Source organism: Sinohyriopsis cumingii, chromosome 11 (genome assembly GCF_028554795.1).
Source record: "Sinohyriopsis cumingii isolate HCF-2022 chromosome 11, ASM2855479v2, whole genome shotgun sequence".
Classification (NCBI taxonomy): Eukaryota; Metazoa; Mollusca; class Bivalvia; order Unionida; family Unionidae; genus Sinohyriopsis; species Sinohyriopsis cumingii.
The window spans coordinates 4,008,588-4,025,355 of NC_142971.1; the positions used below are offsets into that span (position 1 = coordinate 4,008,588).

Genomic DNA, 16,768 nt, shown 5'->3' on the forward strand with positions numbered 1-16,768 from the left:
CAAATTTGTTGAAATATATTTAAAAAATGGATGATTGTAAAGCTACAGTACTTGATATGATTGGACCAAGGCTACTAAAGGTAGCTGTAACTGCAACTGTAGAGAGTATGGCTTTCATTTGCAATGAATGTATTAGGCCTAATAAATTTCCACAAACAAGGAAAACTGCTAAGGTTATACCATTGCATAAAGCAGGAACAAAAGATGATGTAAATAACTACAAACCCATCTCTATCTTTCCTTGTCTCTCCAAATTACAAGAAAAACATGTACATGATTCTTTTCTCAACTATTTAAACACTTATGATCTTATTCATGATAATCAGTCTGGCTTTTGCCAGAATCACTCCTGTGAAACTGCACTTGTATCTTTGATTGATAAATGCCTGAAAGCATTAGATCAAGGATAAATGGTAGGCACTATTATGGTTGATTTTTGTAAAGATTTTAATCCTGAAGACCATGATATTTTGCTTAAAAAACTAAAAATCTATCAATGCAGTGAAAACTTCCTAAACTGGTTTACTTCTTACTTAACCGATAGAGTGCAAAAGGTATCTTTAAATGGTCAACTTTCTGAAAGTAAAAATATTAATTGTGGAGTACCAGAAGGCTCTATCCTTGGACCTCTGTTATTCATTCTATTTATCAACAATTTACCTCTTAAGATTGGAACTTCAATTTCTTCCAATGACCTCTATGCAAATGATACTACACTGTCTGAGATTGGTAAAACCAAAACAGTACTTGAAAATAACTTACAAGATGCTCTCAACAGACTTCAAGTATGGTGCAAGGAAAACAGTATGATCATAAATACAGAAAAAACGAAAGCCCTACTAGTTACAACACAACAAAAACAAGTAAGGCTAAGATAGCGGCAAGCTCCAGGTTCTATTTGGGTGGCGCTCTACAGTTTTGTATTTTGCATAGGGTTAGGATTTTAATGAAAAAGAATTTCCCTGGGTGTCCTCACTAATTATACTGGCTATTTCAAAAGGAACTTGTATATCTTAGGTATAATTCAAAGAACCTTTAATTCCCTTTAATTTGGTATACGATTGACGTGTGTAATATGGGTTATAGAGTATACAGCTTGGCCCTACTCCAGATGTGCACCTTTCAAAAAAGTGCTAGCTCCACTTGGTCATTTTCACTTGCTAAACTTCAGAGGTAAATTGTATAAAAAAGAGCTAATAATTTTTTTTACATTTTACATATTAGGTAATTCATTCATTGCACTTTCAGAAGCTGGTATTGTCTAGTGTGGCAAAATTAATTTTTCCTATTTTAATAGCTGCAATGGATAGTGTACTTTAGACTAATTCAGGCTGACTTTTTAGCACAAGGGAGCATTCATTTTAGTTAGCAGTGTGTTTAAATCATGTACAATTTCCAAAAGTACAATATCCAAAGAAATATCATCCACATTACATTAATGTAGCACAGAGGTATGCCACCATTCTCTCCACTGTGCATGTTTTAAATGCAAACAGCTTCACCTTACATACGTCACTCTCTCAAAAGTACATAATAACTGGCGATCCCTTGACAACGTGAGCCTCAATATGACCTCTCAAGATAGAATTCTTGGTACATTCAAGGATAACAATCTTACTTGGTCTATTCACATTAAACACATTTCAAAAAAGGTTAATTCTTATCTTGGGCTACTGAGGAAAATCAAAACATACATTCCTCTTCAGTATAGGGTCATCTTTTATAAAAGTTATATTCAGCCATATCTGGACTACTGTAATGTAATTTGGGGTAATACCTCTAATTCAAACATAACAACACTTTTGAGACTCCAAAAGAGGGCTTGCCATTTAATTCTAGATCAAAGTATAGACAATTTTCAGGATGCAATGAATAATATAAAGGTTTTAACAATACATGAAAGAATATTTCTTAGAAAGGCCAAATTGATGTATAAAGTATCCAGAAAAGACATTCCTGTCTATCTAAGCAATATCTTTCACCAAAGAGATGCTGATGGGACTCCAAATTTAAGGCCCATAAGAAGTAAAAATTACATTATACCAAGGCCAAAGAAGGAATTGTTTAAAAAAAATGTTTTCAGTATACTGGTCCACTGGTATGGAACATCATTCCCAGTGACATAAGGCATACTCCTAGCATATCTTCTTTTCATAATCGATGTCTTAAATGGATAAAATCTTGAGAAAATTGAAATTGTTCTAGTACAAAAAATACCGCCTGCTTTTCTGTAATTTTACATCATTTTCATAGCTGAATTTTTCAATGCAGGATTATATTTTATGTTTTATATATGTTTATGTTTTCACTGATGCCTGTGCATGTGTTCCAGGCTTGAGACTTTGAACTTTAAAATTACTTAATTATTTAGTGTCAAGCCAGACTCTTCACATCATGTTGTATATACTGTATATATTGTACATAACTGATAGATGGTGTCAAGGTAGATTAGTTCTGTAACTAACTGAGTTACCTTCTCTAAATAAAGTCTTTATTATTATACAACAGTGGTACTTATCTCAAGCATGAAAGGACTACAATGCTTGATTCACTATTATGAACTCAGTAAAGTAAGGCACTTTTACATGGCCTAATAAAAAGATCAAGTCCTCTGCCTGCACTTGCACTGTATGTAGCTGGGGGCAACCTGATTGGGCAGCATGAGGACCAATCAGGAAGTTAGAATGTTCCTTTCATTGGAAAAAAAATTGCCACAATACCTGATGTAGATAGAGCCACCACTGCCACCACCAGCATACAATCCACCAGGAGATGCATCCACTGTGAGTGTTCCATCCACAAGTAAGTGCGATCCAATTGAGAGGTCAATTACACCACCACCTTTCCCACTGGCACCATGGTGGCTTTGACCCCCAGCACTACCACGTTCCTTTGGTTGGTAAAGGCTGCCATAATATCTTCCATTTAGAGGGTGGGCAGTGTAATTGCTATCAAAGTTTCCTGAAGAAAAAAAAATTCTCTGCATACTAATCTTAAGAATTGCATTTAAACTTGAGTCCAAACTTTATAAATCCAGATACTCTGTATCTGTGACCTACAATAAATCTTTTAGATCCTAGGATATCACTGCAATCAAGTTTGCTCTGCTCTACTAGTACATGTTGGAACTAAGCTGAAAAAATAATCAATATAAATCGGCATCAACATAATGTTATGTCAGATTTACAGACAAGAGACAAGAAAGGCTAAATACTTAAGGCAGTGTCTTTCAGGACAAAAGGAAGAATAATTTTCATTTTCTCTAACTTTTAACCACATTAACATTGCAGTTCCTGTAATATGATGATGGAGACAAAAAAATAAATGTTTTAATCATGAAAGGGGTAGAAAAATATACTTACATGCAAGCTCTATACATACCTCCACCAGTAGTAGCATGGCCTGCCCCTGTAGCTGTCTTATAGGCTGTGCTTTCTGAACTCCCCTGTCCCAGTGAGGAGTCTAATGTGTCTCCTGGTCTGTCCACAGCAGATGTTGTCATTTTGGATCCAGCCTCAATGTTGAAAACACTGGCTTGGAGACTGATACTCTCAGCAGAGAGAACAGACTTGTAGCGACTGTCAATTCTGGCTGCTGTGATCTTCAGGGTCATATCTGGAGCAGCCTTAAGTGATGACAAACTCCGCAGGTCAACAGAACCAAAACTTATTTCTCCCTCTGAATCTAGATGTGAGTACGTGCCATTTCCCAACACTGCTGTGTGAGACTTTGGTCCTAGAAAGAATTGAGACTCGTATCCAATCACCAAGTACAACACTCCAGTAAATCTACCATGCAAATTTATAGACCTCTTTTCAGTATAGTCATTGAGCTGGACTCCATCTCCATAGATGTATGTAATAGATGGGAGAATTATCTCTGAACCTTCATCCAGAGCAAAGTTTACCCCAGATATGAATGCATTGCGACTTGCCTCCTTGTACTCAGCTATAAGAACCTGATTGGAATGGAGATGAATTAAACCTGATCCATCTCCAAAGAGTTTCCTAATATTCATTTTCACTGATAGACCGTTGCCTGACATGTGAAGAGATGCCTTGTTCATGACATGGACCTCATGAAAATTGTGTTCGTACATGCCATCTTCATCAATTGTGGCATACTTGTCAACAGGACGATTCATGTTGTCCAAGAGCAAGCGTTGATATGGTACATTATTCCTGATGTCCTCCAGGTAGACAGTCCCACCACCTCCTGCCAGGATATCTGAGGCTCCATTTCCTCCAAATACAAGGTAATCACCTTCAAATCCATTCTTTACTCTGGAGTAGATGGCCACCCTCCCTGCTGAGCCACCTCCACTGGTACCAGTACCAGATCCACCTACACTTGAGAATCTTCCAAAACCATCAACTGTGTATGTTTCAATGTAGATGCTTCCACCACTACCTCCACCATTAGCTGAGGTACTGCCATTGACAGAGATCTCACCATCATTGAAGATATTGTCTCCGACTTTGATAAATATTTTCCCTCCTCCTTTCCCTCCAAGCATTCCAGTTCTACTTCCAGGATATGTAGGTTTATACAATGAACCATAGGATAATCCTGCAACATCCTTGTTACCTCCTCCCACCCCTCCATGACCTGCACCACCTGTGTTTAAAGATATTATCTTGCCAGACCCAATGGATATATCAGCTATGTTAGACTTAGCTCTGTCTGTACTGGCAGCACTCAATTTAGCCTCCAATTCTATGTCCATTTTTGAGCATGAAATATTGAAATAATCTGCTGTAATTTTAGAGGCAAATTTAATATTAAGTGTTCCAACAAGCATATCGGCTCCTGTATCTGGGTCATACTCCAGAGAACTTCCTGGATCCAACTGTAACAACCCAAATGTCACTCTAGCTTGGGAGCTCAGAGATGTTTGTTTAATTGGAACAATGCCAGCATTTCTACCCATTCTCATGAATCTGTTAGGTCCAAGGATCAGATTAATGACCCCACGCATGATTCCATCCAGATCCAGGGCCACATCTGCCTTTCCTAAAATTGTAGTTGTCTCAGACAAGATGAACTCACCTCCATCATGAAGTTCAAGATTTATTTCCAACTTTGATTTTGTTGAAGCCCCAAATTCAATGCGTTCCAGAGTCCCTATCTGATTTGTCTGCATTCTAAGTAATCCAGTTCCATCTCCATTTACCCTTCTTATGTTGAGATCTCTTCTCACACCATCCTTCACTACCTGGAGCTTGGCATAGTTGTATATATCTACCTCATCAAATTTCAACATTGTTGAAGTTTCGTTCAATGTTGCATAAAATGTCTTTTGTCCATTTTTGTTGTCAATGATAAGCTTGTCTGATATTCCTGTTGACAACATTCGTTTGAGGTAGATGGACCCCGGTCCTCCTTTGCCATAGGTTGCATCTGAAACTCCTCCTGAAGCACTGTATTTTCCTTGGTAGAAATCTTCCTTCATTTCTACTGCAATATGTCCTCCACTACCTCCTCCTGCATCATGGCTGGATGCATCACCTCCATTGGCTGCCATCAGACCCAGACCTTTAAGGATATCTTCACAGATGACATAGATACTGCCACCACTTCCACCACCACCAGTGGAGGATGTGGCTCCACTAGCATCAATAATTCCATCAAGTAGCAACTCATCAACCCTGATAAAGCTATACCCTCCTCCATTTCCTCCATTGCCTCCAGGGGCTCCTGGTGTTATGGGTTTGTAAATTGTTCCATATGGTTCAGATGCTGAGCTCAGGTTTTTTCCATCCCCTATTCCACCAGAACTGGCATGAGAACCACCATTCTTTCCCTGTCCATGAGCTGAAGCTGGAACATCTGCTGGATTTCCCTTTCCAACAACATTTAACTGGGCTCCCCTTTCCAAAACCAAAGTCCCAGCAGTGATCTCCATAAACTCAGCATACAGTTTTACATATCTCTTTATCTCCATCATACCCACTTGCAACTGAAGGCCATTCTTTGGTCTAAATGCTGATCCATGCTTGAGACTGATGTAATTCAGGGCATATGTTCCAGGCAGACTTGTTGCAGTATACCTGCCCTGAGCATAAGAAGCTGTAAATGATGATGGATGTTGCAGAACAATCCCTTGGTCCTCCACAATTAGTTTATTGAATGTAACTTGACCACTGAGATCCAAAGTAGTACCTCCAACAGTAAGGTCCAGTGGGACATGTAAAGTCGCTTCAGCATCTACTTTAATATTGATATTGGTAACAAAATGGTTCTGAACGCCCTCTGTAAATCCAGCTTGGAGGATCTGTTTATCCCTCATGTACAACCAGGCAGTTTTATCTCCATGTATCTTAGCCAAAATAAAGATTGTTGTCAAGCCCTGCACTTCAGTATGTGCATAACCTGGAACAGGATGGAGAGAAAGTGAGAAAATGATATAGTAATCAATACAAAAAAACAAAAAAAGAATAGAACAAATGTAATCAAATGGGAAAGACTTTCTGCTATCTTATGTGATCTCTAAAGGAATTCGTGTGTATGATTTTTCACAAAAATCTGATAAGTATTTTCATTACATATAGAAAGGAAGTGTGTGTGTGTGTGTGTGTGTGTGTGTGTGTGTGTGTGTGTGTGTGTGTGTGTGCATGTGTGTGTGTGTGATTTGGATTGATAAGGTAGCTTTAAAAAAAATCAGTCATATTGCTACAATGTCTGCAATGTGGCAGTTTATAGTGATGTCTAGCACGGAGGCATCATGCCGCAGATATGTAGCATGATGTTCCACCCAGTCACATTATCCTGACACCAGGCTGACCAGTCCCAACACTAACCTCTCAATGCTGAGTAACTAGTGAGGCAGCTGTTAGTACCATTTTTATAAGTCTTTAGTATGACTCAGGGGGAGGGTTTAACCCATGACCTCCCACATCCAAGGCGGACGCTCTAACCACTAGGCCATCAAAGTGATAGAAAGTATGTAAAGTGTCAAAAGATCAACATATGCAAAGGAAAATGTAGGATAAGAGCCATTTTTGACCACAAAGCTGTTTTGTGTACATATGATTTGGAGAAAAGTTTACTTCCTTTTATTAACAATTTGATTAAACAAATTACCATATATTGATGACTGATCCTAAAATGTAACAATTTTATATTAATTTTAACAGAGAACTTACAATCGCTGTGTAGCATACTGTGTATGAGAGACAACTGTGCAATATGTATAACATGGGTTTTTTGCTTCATTGACCAAGGATATGTTCTGATAAATTCATTTTCAAGACAATGAGTGAATAAATACTGGGTTGTTATTTTATATCAAATCAGTCTATGGAATGCAGGAAATGAAGAAAAATAGAAACAACAGTAAAACTGCATTTGTTTTAGTGTGTACTGCTCCATCCCCACCATGATTTTATCATCAATGTCATCACTATGATGTAACCATAACAGAACTCATTACGATCCCATTAACAAACTTTTAAAATTTAGGGTATTTATTCCTTAAGTTCCTGTATATCTAGTGATCAGAATAATCATGATACATCACTAGATTTTATCTCTGGAGAAATCCATGCCATATTTATACATTTATTTCACCAACTGTCCTACTTTATATTAAATGAACTGGAAATTAAGAATAGTCTATTATGAATGCATAGAAATGCTGCATAGCAATTTCTCTTTGTATCATGTGGTTTTTATTGCCAAACTTCAAATAAACAGAATTTCAAAATGACATGGTAAATAAGCCTGTCAACATTGAACTAAACCTTGAAAAGACATACACACTCTTAATGATGTTATTTTAAACTAATACATTAAGGAAATCAATAAACTTCCAGGTATGACAAATTTCAACAATATTTTTCACACAAAGACATGAGTCCAGGGACTTCAGGACTTGTTTAAAGAAACTGGTTACTCAAGATACAGATATTTTTGTACTATATCTGAGACCAGCAATCGATCTATTCATTTGTAATTCGATTTCACAAAATGGACCAGCTACAGCTGACCATGATTGCCTGATTCTGAAGATCCACAGGCACACATAAAACACACACTCATTTTTAAGATAAAAAATATATATATCTATATTCAAATCCAACAGGCACATATAAAACACACACACATACATTTTAAGATTAAAAATATATATACATGTATCTATATTCAAATCCAACAGGCACACATAAAACACACACTCATACATTTTAAGATTAAAAATATATATATATCTATATTCAAATCCAACAGGCACACATAAAACACACACACATACATTTTAAGATTAAATATATATATATATCTATATTCAAATCCAACAGGCACACATAAAACACACACATACATTTTAAAATTAAAAATATATATATCTATATTCAAATCCAACAGGCACACATAAAACACACACACATACATATTAAGATTAAAAATATATATATATATATATATATATATATATATATATATATATATATATATATATTCAAATCCAACAGGCACACATAAAACACACACACATACATTTTAAGATTAAATATATATATATATATATATATATATATATATATATATATATATATATATATATATATATATATTCAAATCCAATAGGCACACATAAAACACAAACACATACATTTTAAGATAAAAAAATATCTATATATCTATATTCAAATCCAACAGGCACACATAAAACACACACACATACATTTTAAGATTAAATATATATATATATATATATATATATATATATATATATATATATATATATATATATATATATATATCTATCTATATCTATATTCAAATCCAACAGACACACATAAAACACACACACATACATTTTAAGATTAAAAATATATATATCTATATTCAAAGTTAAAAAAGTTAAAAGGAAACATTTTTATGAATTAAAAAAAAGAACATTTGATGGTAACCTCAAACTGCTGTTCTAATACGTGTTTGTGATTAGCAGGCAAACATGATACCTATACACCACAGAGGCTGCATCTGGGCTAACATGATACCTGTACACCACAGTGGCTGCATCTGGGCTAACATGATACCTAGACACCACAGTGGCTGCATCTGGGCTAACATGATACCTATACACCACAGAGGCTGCATGTGGGCTAACATGATACCTATACACCACAGTGGCTGCATGTCTGCTTACATGATGACTATACACCACAGTGGCTGCATCTGGCTAACATGATACCTATACATCACAGAGGCTGCATCTGGGCTAACATGATACCTATACACCACAGTGGCTGCATCTGGCTAACATGATACCTATACATCACAGAGGCTGCATCTGGGCTAACATGATACCTATACACCACAGTGGCTGCATCTGGCTAACATGATACCTATACATCACAGAGGCTGCATCTGGGCTAACATGATACCTATACACCACAGTGGCTGCATGTCTGTTTACATGATGACTATACACCACAGTGGCTGCATGTGGGCTTACATGATGACTATACATCACAGTGGCTGCATGTGGGCTTACATGATGACTATACATCACAGTCGCTGCATGTGGGCTAACATGATACATATGCACCACAGTGGCTGCATGTGGGCTAACATGATGACTATACACCACAGTGGCTACATGTGGGCTTACATGATGACTATACACCACAGTGGCTGCATGTGGGCTTACATGATACCTATGCACCACAGTGGCTGCATGTGGGCTAACATGATACATATGCACCACAGTGGCTGCATGTGGGCTTACATGATGACTATACACCACAGTGGCTGCATGTGGGCTTACATGATGACTATACACGTCAGTGGTTGCATGCGGGCTAGCATGATGACTATACAACACAGTGGCTGCATGTGGGCTAACATGATAACTATACACCACAATGGCTGCATGTGGGCTAACATGATAACTATACACCACAGTGGCTGCATGTGGGCTAACATGATGACTATACACCACGGTGGCTGCATGTGGGCTTACATGATGACTATACACCACAGTGGCTGCATGTGGGCTTACATGATGACTATACACGTCAGTGGTTGCATGTGGGCTAGCATGATGACTATACAACACAGTGGCTGCATGTGGGCTAACATGATAACTATACACCACAATGGCTGCATGTGGGCTAACATGATGACTATACACCACAGTGGCTGCATGTGGGCTTACATGATGACTATACACCACGGTGGCTGCATGTGGGCTTACATGATGACTATACACGACAGTAGCTGCATGTGGGCTAACATGATGACCATACATGACAGTGGTTGCATGTGGGCTAGCATGATGACTATACACCACAGTGGCTGCATGTGGGCTAACATGATAACTATACACCACAATGGCTGCATGTGCACCAGCCAAGACCAATTTCTATTTAGCTTAAAACTTCTGCAGTTGGTGAAGCAATGTTATGACAACAAAATGGCAAGGGTTGTTGAGGGGCCCTGAGTGGCCGAATGGTCTAAAGCACTCACCGTTCCGGATCACTGCCATCTCACCTCTGGCTGCATGGGTTCGAGTCCAATGCTTGGCTAACATGGGTACGTGGGAAAGTCTGCCAGTAGCTTCTCGTGGGTCGGTGGTTCTTCCCTGGATTTGCTAGGGTTCTTCCTCCACCAGTTATACTGGCCGCCATGTATAGCCTATCTTGTGCTGAAAAATGGCGTTAAACCCTAGAACAACAACAACAACAACAGCAAGGGTTGTTGATAGGGAATACCAGTCTGAAGCTGGAGTGGTCATGGTAAATTTGTGTGTGATACAATACCGTACATCAGTTGTAATGGGATGTTATAGCTTTTATGGTCACATGATTAGCAAGTGTTGCACATTTAAAGCAATGTGATCTACGATCTTCAATTTATGACAGTGAAGAAAGAAAATTCAAATAAAAACTGGATATACTACTGCAAAATTTAAGTCATCTGTTCTTTCAAAATAAATTTGGACCTGACTTTATTGACTTCATGTACATAGGTTGATACTGTATTTCAATCAGACTGTAAGAAATCTTGCATGTATTGAAATATTTCCAGTAAATCCAACGTTGATTTTGACTTTAAAACAAAATTTTACCCAATAAGATTTTGTTTCAACTGGTCTGATGATTTTCTGGATTTTCCTCATATATCATGCTCTGTTTTAAATAAGAGAGAAAAATTTGTTTGAACATAGACCAACCTAACGCTACCCAGACACACCTGCTGTATATTTTCTTGCATTTTTCAAAGCCAAATCAGGACATTTCATTTATTCCTACATGGAAAACTCTTTCACAAGTGCAAATGTGGAATTCCGCTTGCAGCATCAAGCAAGGAGAAAACTCCTTAACATTTGCTGGGTTCTCTATCAGTTGAGCTGTCTGAGCTGAAGCCCCATCCTGTCCTGTAACTTTAATGAATATTCCATACAAAATGCATACTTTTTAATCTAACAGATGTAAGTTATAACATGGAACTAGGTTAAGCTGATGTACATACATCACCATACATGAATTATCGAAGTGTTTCTTTGAAGACATGTTAAGTAAGCCAATTTGTAATGTTTTGTGCCTGTTAAGTAATAGGCATCATCAGAAAAATATGTTTAAAAAATAATATTAACATTCTGAAAAGGCGAGGCATATAGTAATAATGGCAAAATTATGGTATTACCTTTTAGCGTGAGGAAGTCATACTGAAAGTCCTTTCTTGCTGTGCCAGAGATTTGTGTCCTGGTCTGTTTCTGTACAGGATCAGTTGTGTCCCCTGTAATAATCAAATGCTGCTCTGGGATACTGAGCACATCAGCTCCTTTCTGAATGTAGACGGTGCCAGGGCCTGCCTTCACTGTGTGTAGATTGTCATCGTTACCTCCACCATATGCAGTCAAGGTTCCAGTAAAATCATAGCTATGATTGAAACACTATGTGTTAAACATGAAACACTACACATTACATACTTTGCACTCACACATTTTTAATACACAGTGAAGATTATCTTGAAGGAATGCTACAGGAACCTCAACATGTAAATGATTTTCTTTATGGACAAGTGTCCTTTACATACAGGTTAAATTTATAAGTGAAAATAATCAACTGAGTTTAGTAAAGTTCTTTATGAGAAAGTAACATGTAATAGACTGATATCTTCTATGAGACAGGTTTCATAATCTTCAGAGAGGGGTCCTGTTTCTGTCTTTGTAAAATAATAATTATACTCAGCTATCTCTGAACATGTTTTCAATACAGTAAAACTGGTTATGAAAGACTGCCCCTTCTGCCAACAAAAAATGATCTCTCAAGACAGGTGGTCTAACATTACAAGAATTGTACAAAAAGACCAGTTTCCAAGGTCCATTTTCAGAATAATTTAAAGAGAAATAACCACAATCACTGTACATATAGTCTTTTCTTTATTAATAGTTCTTGCTAAAATATTGTATGCATTCATCTGAAAACAAAATTATATAGCAATAAAGGTATACTTCTATCATTAAACATGAAATCCCATTTACATTTGAAGATCACATGTATATGTATTAGCAAAAGAAATCATTTCTGATTTACTCCTTTTCCTTTATAACATCCTAAATTTGCCTTACTAATGTTTAACTTGATATTTTGTGAGAGGTCTGGTTTTTTTCTCTCACTTCTTTCAGTTACAGTTATTATTTTCTCCAGTGTTAAAATTTGTCTAAATTTTAGTTGGAGGTTCTTCCATTGTTATTAAGGTACTTGGTGTTAACATTACTAGAGCTCAGTTGCAATATTGACTCTGCAGATGGTTTTGACTAGGCTTTCAAAAAATATTAAAAATCTATACATGTGTATTGCATATCTAACAATTAAATAAAAAGAAATAGTTATCTCATCCAGAAACAGAATCATTTAATCAGACAAAATTCAATAGCTTAATTCAAAGAAGACATACAGGGATTAACTGTATAAACAAAATATTTAATCTGGTCGCACAAACTTGAATAGATGACAGCTTGGTGATTGGGATGTATTCACATTAACATCGAAGAAAAAACAACAAATATCACAAATCTTTAACACTATCAATCAAATCCTGAATCATGGATTAACTCTAAAGACAAAACAACATACACAACCACTACCTTAATTTCAACACTGCAATGGCAATTCATGACATGTACATTAGCCTGGTTAACTGACTCTATCATCTGTCACTATATACAAACTAGTAGCCAGATCCTTTTCTTTGTTGTTGATCAGAACAATCTTAACTATTCAAGAAATCATTGTTACAAATGATAATACATAAAGTCAGTGGTGTCTGTCTCTGTTCTTGCATACGGTCATTCAAAGAGCTGGATACTGGGTCCTACTTGTATGTATGGGCTACAAGAAGGCCGGGAACCAGGCTAAGTGTTGGAATAATCTACATGTACTTTAGTCTGGTTTACAATAGAAAATATAAAACATTATAAGCATCCCTACAATTTTTTTAAATTATTTTTTTATTTTAGAACAGTATAAGTGGTCACTGTTAAAGGAATAATGAATAGTTGGTGGAGTTTATCCCCGTTTTTGCAATGAGGTCAGTACAGAAATGCATATTTTGCCAAGACATTGTGGTTGCTGGTCGCATTCATGACAGAGTGTTTATATAATAAAATCAATTTGTTCATTATGATTGTAGTCGGAAATGACAGGTGGTCGCTCAAAAGCAAAGGTTGCTCATAACAGGTTTTAATGTATGTTCTAATTTTCATAATTATGGCCTGCACAGGATATTGAAGCTGCTGTTATTGATTTAAATGAAAACTAAAAGCAACATAAAACAACGGTCCTTTTCTATTACGGTTCTAAGATCCAGACAAGCATAGGCCAATGAGTCCTTTGACTTCATTTTTTTAAATTAGATATTTTTACATCCATGAAAAATCTCAGTTTTCCTTTTCCATGATCTGTCAGTACATGAAAGCATTGATTAAATAACTGAACTACTGCACAAAATAAATTATTTCACATTATCAAAAATAAATAGTTACAGCAGCCTGAAAGACATACATGCATTTCTTCAGATAGAATTATATATTCCTTACAATTTTCAGGATCTGCAGAATTGCAGCTGTCTTACACTATTTACCATATATACTCACTTATAAGCCGAATAATTTAGGAGATGTCTAAAAAATAAATAATACATATTCGGTGTCACAACACTTATGAACTTATATAAACTACTATTATTGCTTTGGTTCTTATTTTACATGTGTATATTTTCTGATTTCTCAAACAAGAAATTAAATAAAGTTAAATAAAGACTTCATAATTTGTGGGCCAGTTCAAGTTTACCCAGGAGACCAGGCTGTACTAAAATGTACAGTACTTACAAAGTGCAAATTGTGTACAGTGTCACTTAAATCCTTGTTTATTCCCAAATATATTTGATACAGATTTTGCTTTATACATCGTTTTCCACCAAATCACATTATTCCAGATAACATTTCACCTAGTCGTTTATAGCTGTTTCATTTATTTTGATCCACTTGCTCACGAGTTACTCTTTTTCAATGATATAAGTGATCCTACAAATTGAGGTAATCTTTATGAAAAGGTACATGTTTAATTGAGCAAGGCACATAACCAGTATAACTTAAATATTTATGAAGGAATGGTAATAATAAAGACTAAAATTCTGAATATAGATCAACTATGATCTTCATCAAATGATTTTAATTTTGTGTGTTGGCTGAACAAAATCACAGTTTTTCACACAATGAAAAGCTGGAATGTTTTGGCATCTCCTTTGATAATAATTCGCTGCTTTGTCCTTTGTTCTCCAACAGCAATACAGGTCACTTATTCATTAAAACCCTGAAACTGGCTTGGGTTAAGAGGGAATTTTGACCAGCACTATACCAGAACTTTGATGCATTAATTGCCTTCACTCTATAATATTAGCACAATTACAGTAGTTTTGTAAAACGGGGTGTAAAGTCACCTATGATTTGAATAAAAAGAATGCATTCATTCAGCAGAATGTAATTCATTCAGCACGTGTTCAAACCTACAATATATATGCAATGGCACCATTATGTAAAAAAGCAGCAGGGAGGGCGAACAGACCAACCTTTTTTTTAAAAATAACACTTCCATGGAATAATAAATAAAATAAACCCTTATTGTGATAAAATAACCCTTATTTTTAGTAAATAAAGATCCGCTGACGGGTTTACCGGGGCGATGTAAACATCGCCGGAAATGCTCCGCCGCCATCGTCGAACTGTAATTGAAAAAAGTTAAATGGTGGAAATGCTTTGCATTTCTCTGGTGAAAAATCCGTGCGCGAGAGTTCAGAAACTCTTCGAGTTTTTAAGTTGAGCGTGTTAACGCGCCAGGAAATTAAATCGTGGACAAATAAATAATGGCAAATATCGGAGAAGCACTCACAACTAGATTGGCGCGAGAACGACTAGCCGCGATTAAAAAATTTCTTCCCGTTCGCGATTCCGTCAGAGAAAAATTAAAAGCAAGGCAAGAATCGCGAGTTGAGTTTGCAACATCTGCGGAGGAATTATTTAAGCCTATTACAGCAGCTACTGGTGAAGTTAAAACTGCAATTGTAGGAAAAACTGATCCTGCTGACCCTACCAAAACAAAACGAGGGTTACTTCAAGCAATAGAAGAACTTAAACAGCAACAGGCAGATGCAGGTGTTGTAGTTGATCCAGGTGCCGCCGGAGTAGTGACAGTTGCTAAGGAAACATTTATTAATAAATTTACCGAAGATGGTATTACTGAAATAAAAAATATTCCACTTACTAACGTGGATGAACTTAAGGAGTTTTCTGCTTGGATTGTCTTAAATTATCCTAACCGGCAAGATTTTCTAAACCCAGGAGCTGCCTCGGGTATAACCCAGGCTGATTGGAGGGATTATGTTTACAAAGTAAACCGAGGTATTTCTCGAATATCTAGCACTGATGATACCTATAATTTTATAAAAACTGGCGTAATTGGGGTTAATAAGGAAATAAGAGATCAACAACTGAAGGCAAAGGAAAAGGAAAGGCAGGCAAAAATACAGGAAATGGAAATAAAAAAACAGGAGAGGGAGGAAGAAAAGAAGAAAAAAACACAGGAAAAAGAAATGAAAAAACAGTCGAAACAGGAGAAGAGACCACCAGCTCTAAAAATAGACCCCGCAATGACACTGTCTGATCCAGTGCCTGAATTTTTATCGCGTGAACAAATGGGGGCTAGCGCTCCCGATGATGATGATACCACTCCTGTTTCGTCACCCATTCCGCAACCCGATACGTCAGAAAAAAAAATACTAGAAGAGCGACTAATCGAATTAAATGATGAATTAAAAATTTTAAACGAGGAAATAAAAGAAATAAAAAAGAAGAAAAGTAGTGGCGCTAAAGCTGCTTTATTAGACAAAACCAATACAAAAAATTTTGTAGCTAATGAAATTGATAAAATAAAAGAAAAACTAAAGAAAATGGGAAAAGGATACACCGGTCACGGATATAATAACCATATCTGTCCTGACAATATCGTCAATGACGTATCACGGTTAGAAGTTCTCATAGGAGGAAGACGTGCCGGAAACAACTCTCGGGAAATTATAAATGAAGCCGCAGATATTTGTCAGAGACTATTTCAGCGTGGCATTATGGATATCGGCGTTTACCGGGGACTCATTGATGAACTCGCAGACGGTTACCACAGCGACTAGCAAATTTAGTTAGAGAAACAATAATTAAATAAAATGATCGTGCATAATTCTCAACTTGGACACGCTAGCG

The 16,768-nt window shown here is 36.5% G+C and overlaps 1 protein-coding gene across 1 annotated transcript in view; it reads right to left on the bottom strand.

Moving 5' to 3' along the window:
* Nucleotides 1-16,768, bottom strand: part of LOC149787541 (uncharacterized) — a 591,304-nt gene that overhangs the window by 230,468 nt on the left and 344,068 nt on the right. Inside the window, exons 74-76 of the mRNA XM_089975575.1 lie at nucleotides 11,656-11,891; nucleotides 3,382-6,372; nucleotides 2,721-2,961 (exon numbers count right to left, since the gene is read on the bottom strand). Of these exons, the coding sequence (XP_089831701.1) occupies nucleotides 2,721-2,961; nucleotides 3,382-6,372; nucleotides 11,656-11,891 (3,468 nt within the window). The remainder of the gene's footprint in view (nucleotides 1-2,720; nucleotides 2,962-3,381; nucleotides 6,373-11,655; nucleotides 11,892-16,768) is intronic.